The sequence below is a fragment of the Pelobates fuscus genome, chromosome 7 (genome assembly GCF_036172605.1).
Source record: "Pelobates fuscus isolate aPelFus1 chromosome 7, aPelFus1.pri, whole genome shotgun sequence".
NCBI classification, from domain to species: Eukaryota; Metazoa; Chordata; class Amphibia; order Anura; family Pelobatidae; genus Pelobates; species Pelobates fuscus.
In genome coordinates, this window is record NC_086323.1 from 133255040 (window position 1) to 133280977 (window position 25938).

The window sequence follows — 25938 nt, forward strand, 5'->3', positions numbered from 1 at the left end:
CAATGGAGCAAATCTCCCTGAATAGTGTTCGTCCTCTGTTGATCACCAGGATCCTAATAAAGTTACGAAAGTAGAAAAAACAAGTGGTGGTGTTCTTACTTAATCTTGATTAAGACAAACTGGGTGCAGTTTTTTCTTTGGAGGTAGCCAGACCGGATAAGGGTTGGAATGAAAAGGGCCATAGCCAAATACATCCATAGCATTGTTATGAAATGGCACATATCTTAATGACCTCAGTATTTCCTGCAGCACAGCTATTGCTGTTATCTTTAATCATTTGCTTCTTTGCCATGTTTAGAATGAAATTGCTCTACTCTTAAGTGTCTTAAATGTTGACTATTTTCTCAAACTTTCATGTAAGGGAAAATGAATCAACGGGGAAAAAATACTTATTGAATCAGGGGCTCAGTCTCTAATGCCCTGTAAATTTTTGTGGATGTTACACCACAATCCTTAAATGTCTCTTGCTTCTGCAGGTGTTCCAAGATGCTTCTATTCAATTCAACCATTCCTTCACTTTGAGCTTTTGAATACACACAGTCTGTGACACAATGCAATCTACTGTCATTGGCCATTTCCCATCTCTCTCATTAAATCTCTTGTCTCTGATTGAAATCTGTCTCTCGTCCTGACATTGCTACCCCTGCCTCCCTATCCTATATTGGATTGCACTTATACAACTCTCCTAGACCATGCAATTGATTCAATGCATCTCCGAGGACGTGCTGATTGGCCAAGCTGGCGTTTAGCTCCATCCTGCCTCCCTGACTATTTTAGCCAATACCTATCTTTACCTATGGGAAAACCTTGGATTTTATTAAAGGACACAGAGGCGAATATTATGCTCATCTTTCTTTATTATACCTCAGCAGCAAAGAGAAGGTATAAACATTCATAGAAAAAAAGTTTTGACAGGTTCTCCAAGGGTTAACACAACATTATACCCTTAACCAATAGGAACAGTCCTTCTATTTATAACTACTCATGTGACTTTTCCTTTCCCTCTTTCTTTGCTGCTGCCTCAGCTAAGTACCATCTCATTTTAGCTCTCCTTAGAGCAACTTTATTTAGATTGTTAAAGCTTCTTTTGCTTATGTCTTTTATATTCTCAATGTTATTTTTATGTGTTAATCCTATGTGTGGCATGTGTTAATCCTTCTGCTCTGCTATCGACCGGCGCCTATCGGCTCCTGATACAGATAGAAGGCTTCATTGGGGTTTCCCCTCCCACACCTCCCCGGGTAGTTTATTACCCGTTCTACTTCGTCCTCCCAGCGTATCGCGGCAGCCGTTACCGGCGCGAGCGCTCTGAATCCAGAGATCGCTCGCGCATGCGCAATAACGGCCGCACAGCGCGACGGCCGTTTTCCAGCAATCTGACTGGTCTTTGCCGCGCTTTTTCTCTGCCCGCCCTCTGTACCTGAGGGTGGGCGCTCTCGGATTGGCTACCAGCATTGGCTGGCAGCTTACCAGTGCTCCCTGGCGGCCATTCCGGAGGGAACACTCGGTAAGCTGACAGCCTTTGTTTGTGCCTGAATTCCCTTTACATAGAGCAGAGCTCACTGCCCAAGTAGCCAATACTACCTTTTTTCCCTACATAGGGTTTAAAGGGATACCACTTTTTTCTTACACACTTTTTAAAAATTTGGTGCAAATTTACTGTGCCAAACAGTATACTCTAATATACCTGTTTTTTACTAATTCAGCGTCCCAAGAGTTTTGTATAGCCTGCCTGTAATGCAGCACCTCAGGGACCAAGGGGTTTCCACACCCACTGATATCAGCAAGGACACCATACACCACGTGTCCCAAGTAACACGTCCATGCTCACCACAGAGAGAGGACATGGCATCCATGGAGCAGTTGAACTCGGAGTTTCACTCGCTTCTGGATGCGACCATGACCAAATCGGTCACCCAAGCCATCTTCACGGCAATGGGGGCGATGTCAGAGAACCTGACACAATCTATTAGTAACGCCATACTGGCGTCTAACAACAACCACAGCGGCCTCCGCCCCAAGGCCCAAACTGACAAGCCTGCGTCCCTCAGCGGCCGTAAGGCTACGGAGAAGACTCACCATACGGGCAAACACACCTCCAAAACCAGCATGACGGACAGGTCACGCCCTGTCACTACTGAGGACGTGGGGCCCCCACGTAAGAGAGCCACCCGCCGGGCAAAAACGGTGAGGACGTGGAAATGGGCAAAAGCCCAGACAGACATCCGACTCTGGTTCGGACATAGAGGAGGTAATGAGTGAGTCCGAGGAAATCGGCTCTTTGGAATCAGGGAACTCTTCCCCTGAGCGCAACCTGGCAATCACACCAGCTAAGGGTAAAGTGTCCACGGATGACTCCATCATCCTAGACCCTCAGGGCGAGCCCCTATTTAACCCAGACGACCTCCAACACCCTAGGTCTACAGACTGGTTCCCAGCTGACCATGTGGCCCAATATATAGCGGCCAGGATCAGGAAGCCCCTGGATAAAACGACCAGGAATAAGTTAAGAGCAGAGTGCCCACGCCAACTACATGAGCACATTTACAGCCCTAGATAAGGCACAAACAAACCTGAAACGTGTGTTCTCCCCAAAGGTTTTTGGAGGGGCTGGCAGGTACAGGGGCCGCCTGTCCAGCTGCCCATCACGGAGCTCCCATCGGGGCTACCGAGGCCCCACCACACCAAGGTTCCCTCAGACGGAGACCAGAACCCCCACAGGGGGACACAGGGGTTCCACATACGGCCGACGACCTTATGGTAAGTGCTTTCTTCTTCCCCCTCTCTCGTACCTCACACGTGGGGGGCAGACTTTCCAAATTTATCGGGGCATGGCACAGACTCACGTCCGATGCCTGGATTCTCAACACGGTAGCAGGGTACCACATAGAATTCGTAAAGGACCCAATCCGCAATGCCAAGGCGGATGGTGTTCACCCCACGGGACAGAACTCGTGTCGAAGGAAATCAGAGCACTGGAGGAGAAGGGAGCGATCTATCAGGTCGCACCTCACTCCCCAGGCTTCCTGAGCAACCTGTTCCTGGTCCCCAAGAAAGGCGGTGGGGTAAGACCAGTGATCAACCTACGCCCGCTCAATGCGTTTGTAAGATATCACCACTTCAAAATGGAAGGGATTCATTGCCTACGAGACCTTCTCAGGCTGGGGGATTGGATGGTCAAACTAGACCTCCAAGATGCATATCTCACCATCCCCATTGCGAAGGAATGTCAACATCTCCAATTCCGTTGGGACACTCAGACGTGGAGGTTCCAGTGCCTACCGATGGCCTATCATCAGCACCGTGGTGCTTTACAAAACTGTTAAAACCAGTGGTTGCGCTGCTACGCAGCAGAGGGGTTCGCATGATCATATATCTGGACGATATGCTGATCATGGCGCAGGACACCCTACTACTACAACAACACTTATATTGGGCAATAACACTTCTACAAAACCTGGTATTTCTAATCAACTGGGAGAAGTCGGTACTAGTCCCCTCCCAGTCCTTAGAATTCCTAGGATTCGAGATAGGGGCGGTCTTAGGGACCCTAAGCCTACCACCCTCAAAGATAAAAATCATCAAAAAGGAGATCCGCAGAACATTGGCTCGTCCAATACTCCCGGTCAGACAACTAGCCAGAATAATTGGACTCCTTTCCGCTTCCATACAAGCGATCTTCCCGGGACCCTTGCACTACAGGGCCCTGCAGAGACTAAAAGCCGCACAACTACGCTCAGGACACTCCTACTCAGACTGTGCCACTCGATCACGCAGCCAAGGAGGAACTCAAGTGGTGGCTACAGCACATGGAAGCGTGGAACGGCAGAGCAATCTTCGGCAACAACCCGGATTGCGTAATAGAATCAGATGCCAGCACACGGGGCTGGGGAGCGCGCTGTGGACATACCTCCACAGGCGGAAAATGGTCCCAATCGGAGAGGACATTACATATCCACAGCCTGGAATTAATGGCGGGATCGTTCGCGCTAAAGAGCCTCCTGGGCCCCGCGACGCATTGCTCCATCATCTTGAGGATGGACAACGTATCAGCCGTACAGTAGATCAACCGCCTCGGCGGCACCAAGTCCAAAATCCTGGCAGACTTAGCCACAGAATTTTGGCAGTTTTGCTTAGAACGCAACATAACAGTACGGGCCGAATATATCCCGGGACTTTCAAATACCGTAGCAGATTGGAACTCCAGACACCTGCGGGATACCAGCGATTGGCGCCTGAACCGAGAGACGTTCCTACGATTGCAAACACTATGGGGTCCGATGTATATAGACCTGTTTGCGTCACGGTTGAATGCACAACTCCCAGAGTTCTTCAGCTGGAGACCGGACCCAGACGCATTAGCTACGGACGCGTTCCTACAACCATGGCCGAACAAACTACTATACGCGTTCCCTCCATTCGCTCTGCTGGCACGAACACTAGTACACCTTGACCGCGCACGGACGTCCCTAGTCCTCATAACTCCATTCTGGACTGCACAGCCTCGGTTCCCTTCACTCATGGAGATGTCCATAGATCTTCCCAGAATGCTACCCGAGAACCCACGTCTCCTTTCAGACCCAGATGGGAATCCACACCCTCTAATGACGCAGGGACAACTCAAATTGTTAGCGTGGCTTCTTTCCGGGGACCCTGGGTCGTGCCAAACGTTCCGCAAACAACTCTCGAACTTCTGGTGGGAGCCTGGGCTCCTGGAACACGGAGATCCTACTCTAAAGCTTGGAACATCTGGAGTGGTTAGTGCATGGAACACGTGGATCCCGTATGTGCCTCTGTAAACCACCTGTTACGTTTTATTACACACCTATACGACCAAGGATTAGCATACCGAACCATCAATGTATACAGGTCAGCAATATCTGCTGGACACAAGGGCATAGAAGGATCCCCAGCGGGTAAACATCTGTTGGTATGCAGACTCTTACGCGGAATTCGATTGGCAAGACCACCACGACCCCGATATAGTACAGTATGGGACGTGAATTTGGTCTTAAACCTTTTGGAACAATGGCCACAGAACTCTGACCTCACGCTGAAACAGCTATCAGCGAAACTGGCCATGCTCTTATGCCTAATATCCTGCAAAAGAGTCTCGGATGTCAGGGCATTGGACGTCGACGCACGCACGTTCACTCCAACGGGAGTAACGTTTAACATTTCCAGACATACTAAATCAGTGACATCAGTATCATATCCAGCATTCCCCCACAACAAAAACCTGTGCCCAATAGCCTGCCTCAAGGAATATGAGACACGGACACAGGCATTTCGAAACTCTGGACATCATGAATTATTTCTGGCCATCAATTCACCACACCAGCCAGTATCTTCAATAACGATAGCCCGATGGGTGAAGTGGATAATGACCTCTGCAAACATAGATACCTCAGTATACGGAGCGCACTCCACTAGAGGAGCCATGGCATCTAAAGTATTCAACTTGGGATGCAGGCTGGAAGACCTGTTACGGACGGCAGATTGGTCTCGTGAGTCCACCTTTAAGGAATATTATTTTCACCCTACAGACCACGTATCCTCAACAGTCATTGCACAGCTTTGAACTAGCATAATATGAGCCTCCGTGTCCTTTAATAAAATTACCAGATTTTATTAATTACATGACGTAAAGTCATGATTTTATAAAGGACACGGAGGCGAATATTGGCCCACCCGGTAAGTATATCAGGCCTATATCAGCGAAAGAGTGAAATTCCCACCCAATAAACAATAGAATAAGGGTCATTGTGGTGTCTTCTTTTTGTCTAGACTTATTTCGATTGTATAAGACAACAGTTTTTTATATACTAGTGAGTCTGTAGTATCTAATGCAGATAGTAAGATTTAGTCACTACCATTGTGACAAACTGTTCCTAAGACCACATTTTACCACTTTTTTTTTCTCTATCCAATTACAGCTTAACTCACAATAAGCGACACCCTGGATGACCAGTTGTCACCGCAGTTCACACAGACAAGTTCCTACAAGTTCGGGATATGGGAAAGTTCGACACAACGGATAAAGTGTTTCAGTGTCGTCTCAAGTTATAAAGATACAGCTTCGGCATGACCAAAGAAAGAGGGAAAGGAAAGGTCACATGAGTAGTTATAAATAGGACTGTTCCTATTGGTTAAGGGTATAATGTTGTGTTAACCCTTGGAGAACCTGTTAAAACTTTTTTTCTATGAATGTTTATACCTTCTCTTTGCTGCTGAGGTATAATAAAGAGCATAATAAGCATAATATTCGCCTCCGTGTCCTTTATAAAATCATGACTTTACGTCATGTAATTAGTAAAATCTGGTAATTGGCTGAAATCCTAAATTCTGATGTCTGCAAGGATGCGGATTTAAGTGGGGCTAGGACCAATGGGGCGCTGGAAATGAGACATATATTGCTTTTTAAGCGGGCAAGCAACCTAAATGGTGTTTTTAACACTATAGGGTCAGGAATAGATGTTTGTGTTCCTGACCCTAGATTGTTTCTTTAATGCACTCCTATCCTGATTGCTAGAACTCACTACTAGTCACCCTTCAAAATGCATGAATTGCCACTCGGTCTGTTTCAAATGCTGCTCTTCTTGAATGTCTGCTGGCCCACACCTCACCCCTCTGCCAGTCTTTACATTTTCTTCATGTACTATTGAGACTCCATATTGGATAGCTAGCAAATCACTCAATAACTCCATTCCTCACTATATTTGCATTTTACTCCAGAAATTCACCTCTTGAGGAAAGATTGCCATCTTCCTGGAGGATGCTTCTCTTATTAAAATTGCCCCATCAGTTCCTCAGCCTAGCTCACTTGCTCTCTTCCGCCACTGATTGGTTCTTCCACACACCAGTCAGACTAGCTTATTTCAATGTAGCCATCTTATCCCTTAATTTCTCCTACCCCTCTCCCCCCCCCTCCCCCAATTCGTCTCACTATACCGTTTTCTCATAGATTGTAAGATTGTTTGAGCAGGGCCTTCACCTCTGACTTGGCTAATATTCTGTATGTCCGCTACTTGTCGGTTATCTCCATTGTGTGATTGTGAAGCTTTTCAGAATTTGTTGGCGCTATTTAAATAGCTGTGTTTTCCAGTGGCAACCTTGAGCATGTTATTTTAGTAGGTAATGGATGTTCAGAAGCAGTGCATCTGGGTACAGAGCACAATGTACTGTCGCATGGATTCTGCAGTGTTTGAAGGTTTACCACATTCTGTGTAGTTTAATGTAGCGACAGATTGTCGATAGTGTCCAGAGGACAGACTGCAGCTCTTTCACCTGAAAGCAGTGTTCAGACCTCACCATCTGCTTTGCTACATAGAATACTGCATCTGGAGCAATTTGCCCAAATCTTAATATGGCCTTTATAGTGCCAAGTTGAACAATGATGCTTTGCAAAATTGCAACACCAGGTTGTAGAATTCCATAGAGAAAATGTAAACTCTGCAGACTGTTGTACATACAGAAACACACAATGCATCCTTTGCACGCATACATACACAGAAACACACAATGCATCTGGTGCTGGTTACAGCTTTTTTTTTTATTTTGTAAACGTTTTATATCCAGTAATAATCATGCAGTGGGTACAAAGAAGCATACTGCCCAGTTAGATTTGAAGTAGCTTCTCTGAGCTGGAGTCACTGGCATGCTCACGGTTACTCTAGTACACCTCATCCTTATCGTAGCATGATGCATTAATATAAAAGTTCTCTGAATTATACGTCCATTTCCCCTCTCACCAGAGCTACTTTAAAAAAAAAAAAAAAAAAAAAAAGCAGTTTAAGATTCAACAAACTTGTGTAAAAAGTGCCATATGCATCTGCGTTTCACATGATTGCTGTGTATCCTGCCATTTCCCATCAGCTTTGTTTTGTTGCATGAGATTGTCTGTTACATGAGAGAGTAGCCCCTACTTTGCGTTATTTATGTTGAAGAACTTTGAAATTTCATAGATATTCCAAGAGTCCCAAAGCTTTTCATAAATTTTTCATCTTCATGAAAAACCTTTTAAGAGGATAACGTAGTTCTTCTGGCTGGAGAGGATGTGATTATGATGCATGCACTGGATTAGGCTTTTGGCAACTACCATCATAAATTTAAGTTGTGTATAAACATATGGCATTTTAGGAGTTGACTATTGCTTTGAAATTCTAAACCTCTTGAAACGTAGTATTGGTAGATCTATGGTTTTAAATCTAGAGGAGGAGAAAACAAATCTGTTCTAAACAGGGCACAAATTTTTATTGTAAATCTAATGTGTCAAATTAGCCCCCACACCGCCACATCCTACGCAATGTAAATCGTGTGAAAATGCAAGACTGCACGTCTTCCTTGGTATTAGTCTGGCTTTGGAAACTGGGCTATACATTTACACACAGACAAGATTTGGAAATGGAGTGTCGGGTTTTTAGAAATGAATTTGCAGGTGTAGACGTTTACTAGATTTCCATAGTACTGGACCTAGCTTAGGCTGTGTTCCAATCGAGAAATTCTGGACCCAAATACTGCAGCTTGAGCAATCACCATGCAAACCAACGTCGTCGATCTGTCCACATCTAGTTATACTTTTTCTCAATGCGTACTAGATGAATTTAAAGAGCTGACATAATAGCATGTGAGTGAGTCTTGCAATATTTTCTATAAAATGACGTTTGTGTGCGTATGAGACACCTGTATTGCACATTGCTAGGGAATGGCTATTCATGAACACTGCTTATTATTATAGGCTGTTTAATTCATAGGCTGCAAAAGGATGATTTCATAAAGACCATCCCGACTCTGACACTACTGCTCTTATTATTATTATTATTATTATTATTATTATTATAGCATATTCCGTAGCGCTTTACAATTTTATTAAAGGGAGGGAGATTTAACAATAAATGAGACAATTACAAAAACTTACAGGAACAATAGGTTGAACAGGGCCCTACAGTCTATATGTGACCACTCTACTTCTGCTAGTCTTTACATTCCCTGTATGCTATGCACTATTCCCTTTGGGCCCTCATACCTACCGGTCCTCTTGAAAGGGATACTTGAGTCACCAAAGCTGCTTTAGCTTAGTGTAGCAATTGGTGTTTAGATCATGCCCCTGCAGTGTCACTGCCCAGTTACCTGTCATTTAGGAGTTAAATCACTTTATGCATTCCTAGTCTAATCTCCCTGCATGTGACTTACACAGCCTTCCTAAACACTTCCTGTAAAGTCATGTAATGTTTACACTTCCTTTATTGCAAGTTCTGTTTAATTTATTCTTTCTTTTCTCCTGCACTGTTAATAGCTTGTTGTGCCTTTCGTGTCTGTCTTAAAGTTCACCTAAAGTGATTTCACTCCTAAATAGTAGTGAAATGAGCAGTGAGCCTGCAGGGGCATGATCTGTACAGATGCTTAACAACCGGGTTCTGTTTTTGCGACCCGGTCATAAAATGAATTGGTTGGTAAGTGAGGTGCATGCGCATCAGTGCAGGTCTATGTTCGGAGACATTTTCCTGAACATATATTTGAGGGATTCCTTGCTCTGCTGCGCTTGTCTATGTTCAGGGAAATTTCCCCCAACGTAGACTTGCGCACCAGAGCAAGGAATCCCTCTAATCTGTTCGGGGAAATTTCCCCGAACATAGACCAGCTCTCTAATGTGGAATCCCTTGAAGCTCCATGCTAGAGAGCTGGTCATAAGTGCGAGCCATCACAAAACAGGTAGGTCGCAAAGTGAGTACCACCTGTACTATAAAATTGTTTTATGAAGCCGTCTGGATTTTTCTAGTCTGTTTAAAAATACTCCATGACCTCTTCTGTGATTTTTAGTGGTCATGGTGCTAGGAGTTTGAATGTGCAGCACTATGATATACTGCACATACAAAGTTTAAACCCTTATCTGCCAGAGGTATAACTTCATCTCTAGCAACATTATTCGGATGTCTATAGCCAGCAAGAATTAGCTAATGTTTGTGGGGCATCTGTAAAAGTACTAAGCTGGTGGTCCAGGATGCCCCTCATGCAGCAACGCTGGCCTTTTGGTTGACAGAACCCTTTATTAAGACAACCAGTGAACTCCTCTAAATCATTTTTGGCTGAAAGTGCAATTACTCTCTTTTGAAGTTTCTACTTTTGTTGCAAAACACCACGTTCTGTAGCTCGTGTGGTGAACTCTCACCAAACCATGAAGCAACTCTCATGCCCATTGTGAAGCTTGCTTAACTTTATTGCACAGCTGAGCTTGTATCAAAAGCTTTCTGGGATAGTTGGCTGGCCAGTCAGCCCTGGTTAGGTCCCTGCTTTCACTACTACTTTCTGCAGGGAAAGGCATATTTCTATAGGATGAAGTATGGTTGAATCAGGACTGCGCTTGTTGGTTCAGAGAGCTCTGTTGATGCTCTGCCAAGGTATATGGTCCTTCATGACCCTACTTGGCTCAGTAGTGCCAAATGGATTCTCCTATGAAATTCCTGCAAGCAGTGGCTACAAGTCACAAGTGCCTGGTGGTACCCAGGTTTGTTGTGAAGCTGTACAAAAACTATTGGACATAATACTGGGACAGAGCCAGTACACTCATATAACCATAACTGCCAAAGCTGGTGATACTGGGTTTGGAGTGTACCTATAACTAACCAACCATTTATGGCTAAAATGAAAGCATTATGGAAATTGGGAAATGCTTGTTGCAAATAAACTCAAGCTATTTCTGAAACCGCTACGTGACCACTCAGAACGATTGGCACAGTTGTTGATCAAATTATGTGGTTTGAACATGTCTTGCCTCGAATTAAGTTCTTCTTGCATAAGTTTAATTTCTATTGTTGCATGCTTTCTCTGAGATCTTGAAGTGTGAAAAGAATGTTAATGGCAAATCTCCCCTAAAATATTAATAAAGGGTAAAATGAAAGGATTAAAACACTAACCATTTACATAGGAGTCTGATTTGACTTGGCATGTAAGCAATTCTGTCAGTAATCAACACGTAGAAGTTAACTCGCATTTAAAATGCTCTAATTAAATCAAAGGGTTATAATGGAAAATCTTAATATTAAGATGCAGTCATGCACTTGAAGTCTATAACATTAAGTTAATGCTACAAGTGGTTTTTTTATTTTTTTTGGATTCCCCGAATACCTGTATTACAAATAACACCTAGATATAACTCTCCTGCAATCCTATAATTTGTTACCAGATGTCTTTCTTCAGTCCCCAATCTAAAACGGAGCTTCTTATCTTTGCATTTTATAATGCTAAATCTGTCTCTGTCTCCCTGCAAGTTAATGGTATGCACATTAGCCCATCCTTGCAAGATTGCTGCTTTATCGTCTAGTCTCTCCTTTCGACTTTATGTCCAGTCAGTTGCCAAATCCTGCCAATTCTACCTTAAAACCATTGCCCACATTCACCTTTCTTAATCCAAAGAGCTTGTTTATACTTTTGTATCTTCTCACATTCTCTGCTGTAATACTCTCATAACTAGTCACTACATAAAATATACTGCCTCTTTACAGTCCATAATAAGAGGGAAAGGGGGGCAGGGGGGAGGGGCGGGCACGGGCATGTCAGGAGCCTTTCTCATAACTCAAATGTTATCCATCTGTTCAGCCGATACATCTCCAGCACTTTGGTGAGCTATCTGGGTAGATCTTGTGGATGCGCGTCGGCACCATATACCATCTATAGACTATTTTTCGCTGCTGTTCCAGTAGGGTAGCAGACTTGATTAGAGTTTTAGTCGTGATTAACAATTGACCCAATCGCTGTGGGGATATTTCAGTTCCCAAGTCTGCATTCCAGTGCTGCGCAGGTGTAGATTTGGAGAATGGGAGGTAGTCTAGTAGTAACTTGTAACACATGGAGATAGGCTTACATAATGGTGGTAATCTTTTATTGATGTATATCTTTTCCCATGCAGTAAGTGTGTCCAGTGGTGTGTAAAGAGGGAGCTGGCGGCTGCCCTCGGGTTAGAAAGGATTTTCAGTTGCAGGAATACTGTGATGCTTGACAGGCCATGGTTTTCTGGTAAGAGCTGGAAGTCTAATAGTTTCCCTCGTGCATGTGTATGGTATAGGTGTGTCAATTTCTTATCCTGCCAAGGTCTATCATGGAAGGTGGGAATACAGTATGGTAGAGCTCCGAGGGGGGGTCTCTTGCTATCTTAATGCAAAGTATGACCGTGTTTGTGTTTTTTTTTTTTTTTTGTTTCTTTTTTTATAATCAGACTGGTGTGTAACCAAATTTAAATGTCCTCTCCAAATTCTCACCTTGTGTGCATCAGGTTTTCTGAATTTCTGCTTCTATAAATATTGTCATTGTAGCTTCAAAATAATTTGAGAAGGCAGGTCCACTCAATGTGCGTGTCATTCAGAATGTAGTTACTAAACAAGTAGGAAGTTTCACTTAAACGCACTGTAACGTCTAGTACTCAACACGAATTCCAGTATTTTTTTCTTTTTTTGTATAGAGCGCAATGGCTGTGCCTTTGCTCAGTAAAGCTGCTCTTGAATAGATCTGTGTAGCTTCCACAACTTCACATATGACCCTTTTTACATGACCCTTCAGACGAGTTGCATGTAGACATGTAATGTAAAGCCATAATGTCTTTAAGTTATTTGCGTTGAAATAAACCTTATCTCTACACTGTAGTGACAGTGATTTTATGTACTTTCACTACCAATGTAATCTTCATGATGACTACTTATGGCTTCAAAAATCTTCTCGTCGCTACAGCAGCGAGTTGTCACATCCACTTAGAGAAACATTCATTATGCCCTCTCCTTCAAGAGCTGCCAAGCGGTTTTAGTCATTAGTCATTGTATCTCCGCATCGCTGGCTAGTCAAAGCTCAGCGTATTTTCTTCAATTTCCGATGTGATCCTCTGGGCAGAAACCTCTGCACCAAGTGTACAGTTTGTCATACAAAAACTTAGACCGTAGGGTTAAAAGCGACCTCTTGTCAAAGCTAGATTTTGTGACCAATTATGCAATGTGGTTGGGCAGTAAGTGCTTTCACACTGACTTAAATTTGGAATTTTGGCACACCACTGAGTTTTATCATAGGAACGCATGCTTGTTTCCTGCCAGCCAGAACTTGTAATCGTAAGCTCTGGGTAAAATGCCAAACACGGGTAGTATATTCTGCAGAGTCTCTCGGCTGCTATTTTTAATAATTTGTTTAATGTTTTCTCCCCATCCTACAGATCTGTAGAGTCTGGTCTCAAAGGACCGTTAAACTTCCCCTGTTCAATAGGTTAATCACTCCTACTTGGAGAACAATTCAAATTTGTTTAACTAAAATGTAAATATGCATGCATTTGTTTTAATCATGAATGTTTAATGGTTAAACAAAAAAAAAAAAAATCTCTTAATTTATTTTAACTGAATACTCTTTTCTGATGCTGGATGACCAGTATCAGGTTTCTGAAAAAGCTAGATGCTGAGGGCAATGAATGACACTGTGCAAAGACTATCTGCAGAGTTAAGATTATCCAACCTGAAACTCTTGACTCTTGACTTATTTCACCTCAGACAAAAATATAAAATATGTTTGTATGAATGTGCAGCTGTTAAATATGAAATTCTGCAGACTCTTGCATCATGGCTACTTCAAATGACTGAGGTGGTCATGGTGTTTGAAGTCATTCTTAAAGGTAAAAAGTTCTTTCTTAAAACATTTTATTTTAGAAACTTTCTGCTGTGAACATGTTTCTGTAGACACAAGTTCAATTAATGGAATTAATTTACTAAAAATTAATAGTCTTATGCTACATAACAATCCCTTTTATTTATTTTTTTTTATGTTGAATAAAAAAATAATAATTCCAAAGGTGTTAATCTATAGTGCTCACAAATAGTCCTTTTTCAGGCTGACACTATACAAGTACATGTGTTTGGTGGGGGAACAACTGTTTTTTAAAAGCAACATTTCAAATTCATGTGCTGATCTGTCGAGTACAGTATTTCAGGTTTTCTCCTGATCATTAGACAACTGATTCCAAGTTATCACTAAACGTGCAGATCACAAGGTAATGAAGGGAAGGGAAATGTATTCTACAGCAGGAGTATGCAACCTTCGGCACACCAGATGTGGACTGCTAAAGCATCAGGGGATATTTAGTCCACGACATCTGGGGGCAAAGTGTTGCCTACCCTTATTCTACTGTGTAGATCCTACAGTACAGCGTCACAAAAATAACTGCCTATATACATAATCCTTACAAAGATTCATTGCTGTCTGCTCGTGGACACAACTTTTGTTTAAAGGAACACCATAGTGTTGGGAATACAGTGCTTTAGGTTTCCCTCAGGGCTGGTTTAGTTTTCCCTGATGTCATGGCAATGGGAGAAACACAATGAGCGGTGAGTGGCACGTGCATTACACCTTCCTCATAGATCTTGAAGATGCTGGACGTCCTCATGTAAAGCATGAGGACGTCAAACATCTTTTCAGAGTTACTCTGTGAAAATGCAGTAATCGCCTCTAGTGGCTGTCTGGAACACAGCCACTAGAGGTTGTCTTAAGGAATGAGACAAAGTGGTCTGGGAGCCTAGTGTATCTTTAAATTCCGGTTTACAGAGTTGGTTCCCAAGGCTGTACTTGCAACTGTTTGTTCTTTTGGCCTGTTTTGTATTTTGGCCTTGTGTGAAGGATTGCTCATCTGAATCATTTCCCCCTATTTTCTACTCTGTAGAACGAACTGCTTCATTCTAGGAAGAGAAAGCAGCACCAAGTAGAAGTACAATCTACTACCAGCAAATAAACGGACTATAGACCGAATGGTGTTTAGTGTAAATTTAGAGACTGCATTTATCTTGACTGTCTAACTTCATTAGAAGTGCATCATATAAATACATTTTTGAAGAACTTTATTATGTGAACCTTATTTTTATTTTATTTTTTTTAAACCAGTTGAGTATTCAGAGGTTCTCTTCCTCAATTCCTCATTATTCTAATCCGGTTTGTACTAATTTTCTTTGATCAGCCTGTATTTAACACATTTTAAAAATGCTTACCAGTGTCTGACATAAATATGCTCTCTGTAGGCGTGTGCATGGCCGATTCTAAAACTGGTGGAGATAGTGTAACTGTTACATTTTCGTTTCTATATTCCAGAAACACTTGTTCTGTGAGGACATCCCGCATTCTGTCTAGTTTGAAACGCTAGGTGAGTGCTTATTGATAACTTTATGAACTTTGGGTTTATTTCTGTTTTAGCTGGTTGAGATTTCATCTCTGCAAATGTAATGACTTTAACCCCTTAAGGACCAAACTTCTAGAATAAAAGGGAATCATGACATTTCATTTGTCCTTAAGGGGTTAAAGGATTTCAAAGAACCCATAATAATTGGGGCCTGTGGCGTGTGTAGTGACAGTGTCTGTATATTGAACATTTACGTCTATGAACAAGTGAAGATCTGTGATTAAACTTGGACAAGTCAATTCAAGCTACTTAAAGGGTTACTCCAGCCACCATCACCATTTCTGCCGTTAGAAGTGGTCATGGTAGAAGGAATCTTTGTGCAGTATTTCAAGCAAATCTCTTTTCTTTTGTTCTGAGGGCACTTGACTCTGTTCTGCCATTGGCTCACTCTGGCCACAGAGGTTATTAGCTTCTACCTTTCTGGGTGTGCGCCTGCAAGTAGAAGCCTCTATCCCCTTATTTTTTATTTGAGCCGTCCCACTTTTTTCTTTGCCTTCCTTAGTCCACCCCCACATTCGTCCCTCTTATATCTGGCTCAGGGAGCGTGCTGCTGGTAATATTTCAACCAAGTACTTCTTTGAGAATCATTTGATTTGGGTCCTGCTGTTTTTGTTTTCTCACATGTACCAAAATTCAATGCTGCCCTCGCAAGTGGGGCTGACTGACTCGCTCATAGGTTTCAAAGGGCAGTTTGCCACAGGTATACCTTGCAACTTTGATCGAGTTCATGACCCTTCTCTCGTATGCATCTGAATCTGCATAGGCTGATCAGGGTTCATTAAAGTTACTCCAACATCCATTACCACTTCTGCTTTTTGAAATGGTAATGGAGGGAGGAAACTGCACAAATACCTCTGGATGTTCAGTGTTTCAAGCAGGTGCCAAAGTGCTAGTTACACACGGAAAACGTGGCTTTGGTAGCCCTGGGTTTCAGGTAAGGTGAACCTGAAAATGTTTGGGTATTTTTTTTTTTTTGGTTGGAATGGCTGGAGTAACTCTCTTAAAGTTGGTAAATAATTCCGTCTATCTGGTCAAATATTGGTTAGTGTACAATGAAATGTTTTTTTTATTTTAATAGGTCCACTTTAAAGTAGATGGGAAGGCTGTTTGGGACACCTGTTGACTGACTCTCCAACTTTCTTAATGTTCTTCTAGCATACGCAACAATGTCAGACAAGATGTCTAGCTTTCTCCATGTAGGAGACATCGTGTCCTTGTATGCTGAGGGATCTGTGAATGGATTCATAAGCACATTGGGGTAAGATTGTTTCATTCCGATATCTCTCAACTCTACTGTTCAAATAGTATCAGAAGATTTCTTATCTCTTCTTCTCTTTAACTCTCATATAACCCTCTTGTAAGTTGAATCCATCCTGATGTTTTATAATTTTGCTGTTTGTTTGGTATGCTTTTCAGAATGTTCTTTTTTCCTAGATTGGTGGACGACCGGTGTGTGGTGCAGCCAGAGGCAGGAGACCTTAGTAACCCACCTAAAAAGTTCAGAGGTAAAAATTAGAAGGGAATTGTGCTAAAGTGGTTGCCTAGTAGACTCACTGGAATATCTTTTCAAATATGTAAATGCCTAGATCCATGTTGCTGGCAAACCCAGGTGTTTGTTTATTTTTATTTTTTTTGTATTTAAATTTTATGTTTAACAGTTCTTATGACTTAACAAATAGGTGTTCAAGAAAAACATTGAAATGAGGGTATAAATTTGTTATGTATGTATGTCATGATGATCTTCTGATTCCTTTCACATTTTTAAAGGAGCTCAAACATGTATTCCTGACCCTAGAGTTAAAACCACCATCTAGCAACCTTGAGATTGCCAATTCTGATCTCAGCCAAGAAGGTGGTGGGCTGGAGCCAAACGCTGTCCTGGCAATTCAGAATCTCCTCAGAGATGCATTGAATCACTGCATCTCTATGGGGAAGTTCAGCCTCCCTATCCAGACACTGCAGCAGTGACCCATGAAGCACCTCCAGTGGCCATCAGTCATCACCGGAGGTGTCCTTGGCCTGTAATGTAAACACTGCCTTTTCTCTGAAAAGGCAGTATTTACATGAGCCTGCAGGAATTGACTTACTTAATGAAGCTGTTCAGATAAGTATAGTCCCTTTAAGCTAAAGTTGTTTTGGTTCTTCGTTTCCCTTTTAAACCAATGCAAGATACATTATACGTATCACCACATAGTGACTGATGCATCCACTTGCAGCAGAGAAATCACAGAACTCTCAAATTGATTCTGGATTTACTGTCAACATTTTATGTTGGCAAAAAGCACTACATTTAAAAGTACACTATCAATAGTATAGTACATACAAACCGGAGGACGGCTCTTGCATGATCACGTTGCTCATAGTGACCTATCTTGTGAAGTCTACACACGTCGCCTCACTGATAGGTGGCCAGCTGTTGCAAAGATATCTGCCTAACAAACCCCCATTATCTGCATGTACCCCCATTCCCTGTCTTCTGTAATGTGTGTAATTTACTGAATAACCTGTCCAATATCTCAAATGATGACTATGCATGACTTAGCCCATTAAGAACCTCCAAAAAAAGAAATGCCCTTGACGGTAGCAGAAAAAGTTAACCTCTCGTGTAAACTATGCAACGTCTAATGATTTCATATGTGTAACATTGTTCCTATGTGTTGCAAATTATTCGGCTCTTGCACAAGCCTTTCTGCGAATGTTATATCGCTATCTTTGTCAAGATGAAAAAATAAAGATTTTTTTTTAAAAAAAGTACACTATCATTAAATATTGTAATGTTGCTGTTTAAAGGGACCCTATAGTCACGAGAAACTTAAGATTGCTGAAGCGGTTTTGTTGTATAGATCATATCCTCTGTCTCACTGCTCAATTCTCTGCCATTTAAGTGTTAAACCACTCTAGCCACACATCCTAGCATGTGACTTACGCAGCCTTCTTAAACACTACCTGTAAAGAATCATCTAATGTTTACACTTTATTGCAAATTATGTTTAATTTAGAAAATCGTACCTCCTACTTTAATAGCTTGTTAGACCCTGCAGGAGAGTGTGTAACACAGATCAGGAGATGAGAAACTTTAAGGTGCGTTAACATATGACTGAAAATTAAACCATTTTGTTTTCATTCAGGCTTTGTCAGTCACAGCCAGGGGAGGTGTGGCTAAGGCTGTGTAAACAAGTGATTTAACTCCTAAATTGCTGGAAATTGAGCAGTGAGACTACACGGGCATTATCTATACACAAAAACTGCTTCATTAAGCTAAAGCTGTTTTTGTTATTATAGTATCACTTAAAGGTTCTCCCTTAGGGGAGAAAATCTATCTCCGTGACCAAGGCCTACTCGGGCAGTGCGCGGGTTGCATGGCTGCCACCCTGCTATGCTGCCTGTGAGACACAAGCGGAACCCTGCATCCTCCATGGCGGTGGCCCTGCTCTCTGCCCCCTCCTCCCCCCAAACTCGCGCTAATGTACTGTTAAATCTGCACTACAAAATTAAAGCATAACAAAAATTAACAGGCTTAAAGGGACACTATAAGTCACCAGAACAACTACAGCTTAGTGTAGTTGTTCTGGTGAGTATAATCATTGCCTTCAGGCATTTTCATGCAAACACTGCCTTTTCAGAGAAAATGCAGTTTATACATTGCCCCTAGAGACACCTCCAAGTGGCCACAGGAGGTGCTTCTTGGCTCATTGTTGCACTGTTGTTCAGCGTCTCCCTCTGCATGGGGACACTGCATTTTCCATTGATTCAATGCATCTCTATGAGGTGGTACTGATTGGTCAAAACGGCTTTTAACCCTGCCCCTTGCCAATTTTAGCCAATCCAATGCTTTACCACATCGGCAATTCTGATGTCACCAAGGGGGCGGGGCCGTTGCGGCGGACTCTCACAACGATGGAAATAAGGTGAGTTTTTATTGCTTTTTTTAAGGGGTCTAAGTGGGGGTAAGACACCTAAGTGGTGGGTTTAGCACTATAGGGTCAGGAATACATGGTTGTGTTCCTGACCCTATAGTGCTCCTTTAAGTGCAGGATTAAACTCAAGATACTTCAGTCAGTAAGTGTAGCTGTAAGGTCGCATATATTGTGTAGCGTTTCCTCAACATTCAGCATTGCCTCTTTTTTATATACAAGATAAGAAAACAGAATATTGCAGGCCAAGCTAACCTGTCGCAACAGACCTATAAATGGAGTGTAGGGAGAATGGTAGTGAGGAGTATTGTTGCATAACAGGGTAAATTTGCCTTAGTTGGTACCGTATCCTTACTGAGAGTATCACTATTCTGCAGTGCCGTACAACACTGCTGTTTGTTTTAGGTAGCACCACATAGCATACTGAGATTGCAACGAAATGGTAATGCTGCCTGTTAGGCTAGGGATGCATGTAAGAGTACTTTAAACTTTTGCGAGACAGCTATATAGTAGGATGCAGCACAACAGACCAGATATGAGTCAGTGCTAGACATAATGCTGTGGTTGCCATTAAGTAACAAGGTAAGATTTGCATGAGTCAATGCTAGAAAAATGCACTGGGCTAAGAAAACAGTATTGTATATTAAACATGGTAAACTAATCGTATCAGAGTGACTGGCAAGCTAATGCCTAGCTAAGCATGCATTGATGAACTGACTAATGCACAACATTTTGAAGTCGTATTAGAGGAAGACCACGGGATCCTGTGGAGGCTCTATACCACAGGTATGGCTGACCGTAGCATGCCCCAGACAGCTAGTCCAGTCCTAGCTGATGCCCATGTGTGGAATGTTTATGATGGAGGTAGGGAGATCGGCAAAGGGTTGCTGCAAAATGGGGGCAGACTGGGCCACCCTTCTGCTCCCAGAACGACATGAGGGCCAACATCTTCGAGCCACAGATCTGGAGGCTCAGGGAGACAGTCTATCCCACAGCGTGGGTGACGGAGGGCCCTGGTGTTGAAATGCCGCCTGTAACCTTCAGTCGATGTGGTTTATCAGGCTGAAGACCCTCTGCCTAGGCAGGCTGATCTTAGGCTAGGTTGCTTGATGTGTAGAGTCCAAGCCCACTGGGGGACCATCCACTCTCTGGCTTACGCCCCTCCGAATTCCCTCCTTAGACTGCTGCTGTGTGGCTGCAGCACGATTGTCCAGAGTGGCCCAGAATCTGGCAAACGGCTCATCCAGCCGTTGAAGCGACTGCTCCACAAAGTTGTGCCTAATCTGCCCTGCATACTGTGGCTTCTGATTCTGAGTTGTGCCTCCGCCATCTTGGGGAGTGTGGCTGTGAGGAAGTCAGCCGCACTTCCCCCAACTCAGGCATTAGTAGGCCACAGCTGGGTCCTGGTAACTGAGCCCCCCCCCCCCCCCCAACTTCTCATGCTCAACCAGACCAAGCATAGCTGAAAGTGATGGGAGTTACTGGACCTTCTGGTAAATGAGCTTCTGTGCACAGAATTAACATAAGCCAATCCCGGAAGAGCCTCTGGCAGCAAAGGGTTAAAATCAATGCCAACATTTAAAACTGACGCTTTCAGTACAGACTCCAAGCACTATAACCACTTCAAACAGTTAAAGTGGTCAGGGTGCTTGGTGTAACTCATTAAAGCTTTCACTGGTCTCTGCTTCCCTGTGAAATACTCTTGACTTTATTTGCTTTAAGATTCTCCGCTATTCCCTCCTCCTTTCTCCCCTGGGTTCCTGCCAATGCCTCTGGTCTGGGTTTCCCTATAGCCATTTCCTTGTAATGTAAGCAAACCTGCTCGGTGTTCTGGAAGGGCGTCCTTCTGCCTGTCGGGATTCTCCTGTGTCCTAAACTGCTGCTTAGACATGTTGGAGATCAGTTAGTAGAGCAATGATTTTTTTAATTTGTAATTTATTTATTTTTAACGCTTATGTACTCCCTAAATCACAAGGTGAGACGGTTTGTCCACGAACTTATTTTGACGCTGCTTCTTCTAGTGGCGCTACATGAATAAATCATATGCTAGTGAAGGATCTGAGATGTTTTTCACATGCAAGGTGTATCAGTCGCCAGTGTTAGGCGTGATATGGTTGTTATTTCACTAGTTTTAAAAGGCTGACTTGCATTGATCAGTCACAACATTAAAACCACTAACCGGTGAAGTGAATAACATTGATTATATTATATTGTGGCACCTGTCACTGGGTGAGATCTAGAAAGCAGCAATTGAATAGTCTGTTCTTCAATTTCATGTGTTAGAACTTTCTGTTTGCCCATTTGTCCTGCTTACAAGTGACTTTGTCAAATGCCAAAAAGTGATGGCAAGAAGACAGAGTATCTCCAAAAGGGCATGCCCTGTGAGTTATGCTGTGGTTAATACGTACGAAGATTGATATGAGGAAGTTAAATCAGTAAACCGGAGTCCAGGTCATGAGCACCCAAGGTACATTGATGAACTTTGGGAGCAAAGGCTAGCCTGTCTGGCCCTATCACACAGATCTACTGTAGCTCAAATTGCTGGAAAACATAATGCTGGCCATGATAGAAAGGTGTCAGAACAGACTAAACAGCCCCATACACTGCAAACTAGTATGCACTCACTGGTCAGAGTGCCCATAATGACCCCTGTCCACAGCCAAATTAGCCTTCGATGGGAACGTGAGCATTGGTACTGGGTCATGGAGCAATAGAGGTTGCCTGGTCTGTTGGATCCTATTTTCTTTTTAGAACAGGTGGATGGCCAGATGCGTGTGCATAGTTTACCTGAGGAAGAGATGGCGGCAGGATGCACTATGGGAAGAAGGCAGACCGGCTGAGGCTGTTCTTTGGGCAATGTTCTGCTGGGAAACCTTGGGTCCTGGCATTCCTGTGGAATGTACCTTGACACGTACCACCTACCTAGAGATTGTTGCAGACCACAAGCACCCCTTCATGGCAATGCTGTTGCCTAATGGCAGTGGCCTTTTTCGGCAGGATAATGCAACCTTCCACACTGCAAAAATTCAGGAATGGTTTGGGGAATTTGGTGACCAAGGCAACACCTTGAACAGTTTGTAATGTTCCTCAGATATCAATCCTGTTGCGCATCTGTGGGATGTGCCTGAACAAATCAAATCCATAGAGGAGCCAGATACCACAGGGCATGTTCAGCAGTGTTCTGATGCAGCGTGTTTCTTTTAGCCTGTGTATAAACTATGGGTGATTAGAATGGTCTTGTAAGTGCGTACAAGGTTTTAAATATTGCATGTGCTCCCACCCATCAAAGGGATTTGGGACAAACTTTCTTCTACAGAATGTCTAATCAGCTGGGACCGGATTAAATCACATAGAGGTTCTGTTGCTCTCAAAAGGGAAGATGAATTCTTATAAACCAGTTTTAAAGATTATAATTGGGTGTAGAGTAACGTCCAGCTGAGCCTAGTTCTAGCATGTGAAGAGTTAACCTACTGTCTCAGATTAGGGAGCTCTTTCCTCAGATTGCTGAATTGGGGTTTTTCTATAGTGTGGCGAATTAAACTTTTTAATTCCTGGCAGTGCCCCTTGAGGTTCGAGCTGCTGCCTATTAACTCTGGATTTCTAGTGTCCTACTGTCCTAAATTTTAGTTGAATATCAGATTTGACAACAAACAGTCACATTAGGGGGGGGATACTGAAATGTAAAGAGTGGTGTGTATTTGTGCAGAGATTTGAAGACCAGTAACCCATAATCCCCAGGGGAACATTTTGCAATAACTGTGCCACATTGTGTGGATTTTTTCCTGTACATATTTTGATAAAGTGACAATCTATATACTGTCCTCTGCATATTCATTTATCTAGTTTAATTTCTCTAGATTAGTTGGCTCCTGTAATCGCCTTCAATGACCTTTGGCCCATTATTTGACTTTATTTTAATCAATCTTTGTGATGAGACCATTTGTTAAATGGTTTTAAAAAAAAAAAAGAGAATTAAAAAATTGGGCTTGCAGATCTGAAGATCTTCCTGAACTCTGCCATCGTTTGAAACATGCAGACACTGTTGCTTTTACTGCTACGTTTTGTTCCTTGCTGATGCTTCCCTCTGCATCCATTCCTACTAAATACATTGTTCCCCTCCACCCCCCTCACTTGTGCAGCACACTGTCCTTATTTGGTAAGCTAGCTGCCTCTGTCCTGGAGCAGGCTGCTCTGTTCCCAGACACCCCTCCTCAGCAGGGTTGCTCCAGATTCCCAGGCAGGAGTTCTGCTGAGAAAGGGTTAACCCCTTCCTAACGGCACTCTAAAAGCTTATCCTGTGAAGACAAATCTGGCACAGCTGTAAAAAGTGGAATCAAACTTTGCCAAAACAGAAGTGGTGCTTTATAAGGAACAATATTGGGGAGAAAAAAGACAACCAAGTAATAGTGGAGTTGTCACCCTGGAAACCAGTCACTTATTCCTGCTGGCAGCTTTATTATATCTTTGCATTAAAGTAAAGTGGTAGTAGTGTTGTGTAAAAGGCTCTTCTGGGTCAGAATGCTGTAACATCCGTTTAAAGTTTGATGGACCATTTGGCCCTGTGGCTATTGGCAGCTGCAGTTTGTCAAGCTAGTCCCTGTAGCACTTTAGACTTCATTCAATTGTCCAGAAGTCCGCTGAAGCCTGGTGATGGCGTTATTCTGCGTAAGACACACATATACTGGGTTCCAAACAGGAAACAAATATAGAATACAGCTTGTGCTTTTAGATGGGAAATGAGTTTACTGGATTGGCCAATTCCTTTTTTTTTTTTTCTTCTGTGTAAAGATCTGTGTTTAAAATGTCCTGTTGCTTGAAAGAACCCCTCTTTTTCTAAAGAGCTGTCAATCTAGCAGACAATATCTTGTGAATTCCCTGTGAAAATTTTAAGGCTCATCATAAAAGTCAAAAAGGATTCTAATAAAAATGTCTTCTCTGCCCTTTTGTGTAAATATATTTTGTTGCTCTGCCTTAATCTGCTCGAATCATTTAATTTATCTGTCTCTTCATCTGGACCGTAATCTGCTGTCTGCTCCAGCTGTCACTGTAATTTCCTCCTGGGCCCTTGCTAATCCCTCTACCGGTGCCACTAATGTCCCCTGCCTTGGCAGGATAGTCAGCGGTGCTCATTAAGCTGCACTCGATGTATGACCGCATCCATCCTAGAGTAAATAATGGGTGTCTTACATTCTGCATGTTTTATTTCTTATTTTGTAGCAATCTGTGTGAATTTTCTAGATTTCTTCTTGTTTTGGGATTTTTTATTTTTTTTGTGAATTGTATCTTTTTTGTTTTATACATTATATATTTGTTTTTTCTATAATTTAATACAGCATTATTACAGAACAATAAAACACAAGAGTTTACAAAACAGTGATGTACGAATAGAAAACTAAATTACAAATTTCAGCCTGGAATAGCCAAGCTGTGACTCGGTTGGCTACTTTTTCCCCGTTTAACTATGTAAGTAAAATGTTTTTTTACATTTTTGGTTAACATACTCGACACTTTTGGTCTGTCTTTGTTTCCTCCCAGATTGCCTGTTTAGGCTCTGTCCCATGAACAGATACTCTGCTCAGAAGCAGTTTTGGAAAGCTGCAAAACCTGGTGCCAGTAATACGACTGATACTGTTCTTCTCAACAAATTGCATGTGAGTCCTCTGTCAACCTGGCTTGCTGGATTTAGACCGTACATTGCACTTGTTTGGCAGTGTCAATACCACTTTTAAATGAGCCACTTAGGAGTGTTTATTTTATGGTTTGTCAATGTAAATCCTTACGATGTACTACTGTTAAAACATAGGACACCTAGTGGCCTTTACCAATCACTGCAGGCAGATCTTTCTAAATCGTAAGAACATGTTTCTCTGCTTGATGTACTTATAGTTCCCATGTGACACACTAACGCTGCTACCTTGTTTTCTGCTAAAACCCTGGATTATTTATGTGCAGTGTGTTGGAAACTGTATAAAATAAACATCTAACTGTTACTCAATATTCTGAGATAGGAACCTGGTTTTGGTCTCTAAGGTGCAATACACTACAATTGCCTGTTTTTTCAAAAATGTTCTTCAGTAGATACTTGAAGATTCATCTGCTTGTTTGTGTATTTCCTCAGCATGCAGCTGACTTGGAGAAAAAGCAAAATGAAACAGAGAATCGCAAGCTCTTGGGAACAGTTATCCAGTACGGGAATGTTATTCAGGTGCAGTGACATGGAGGTGGGAGGTGGCCGCTTATAGGGAGATTGGTTATTGTTTCTAAAAAGAACATGCTTTAGTTTTTGTGTTTTTTTTGTTTTTTTTTTTGTTTTTTTAAGGGTATGGTAGAATAGAAAAACTGCTATAAAACTCAGTTTGACCAATAAGAAAATGGTAACCATAATGGAGACCGTGCCGAACATGCGTAAAGCACAGCTTTGTTCGTGGATACTTTGTTCGTGGGTTGCACATTAGCAAAGTAGATAATAGAGAATTCATGTTTGACAAGCAAGGTTGGCCAGAACAGAATCCTGATGTACTCGCTCTCTCTCTTGTCCATCTGTTTGAAGCTTTGACACCCACATCTCAGTGTTTGATTGTAGATGACCCAACACTAAGGTAATTTTGGTATAGTAAGGATAAATTAGGGCACTAGGATTTAAGTGACATTGACTGTAGATAAATGCAAAGCTATACATTATGGTCTGAAGAACGCAGAAGCATCTTAAACACTGAAATGTATGTAGAGAACACCATACGTGAGATGGATATGGGTACGTTTTTAACTACCATGTGCAATGTTGGGTCGCATTTTGTAAGTCCACTAAGGAGATTAACAGCAGAGGAAGTGGTT

General features: G+C 42.5%; 1 protein-coding gene across 8 annotated transcripts in view; it reads left to right on the forward strand.

Annotated features, from left to right (window-relative positions):
- The window catches only part of ITPR1 (inositol 1,4,5-trisphosphate receptor type 1), a 165292-nt gene that overhangs the window by 65413 nt on the left and 73941 nt on the right, over positions 1-25938 (forward strand). For all 8 annotated transcript variants that reach the window (XM_063426661.1, XM_063426664.1, XM_063426665.1 and 5 more), the window contains exons 2-6: positions 15103-15154; positions 16346-16448; positions 16625-16695; positions 24640-24755; positions 25223-25309. In XM_063426661.1, the coding sequence (XP_063282731.1) occupies positions 16357-16448; positions 16625-16695; positions 24640-24755; positions 25223-25309 (366 nt within the window). In that variant the 5' untranslated portion in view covers positions 15103-15154; positions 16346-16356. The remainder of the gene's footprint in view (positions 1-15102; positions 15155-16345; positions 16449-16624; positions 16696-24639; positions 24756-25222; positions 25310-25938) is intronic.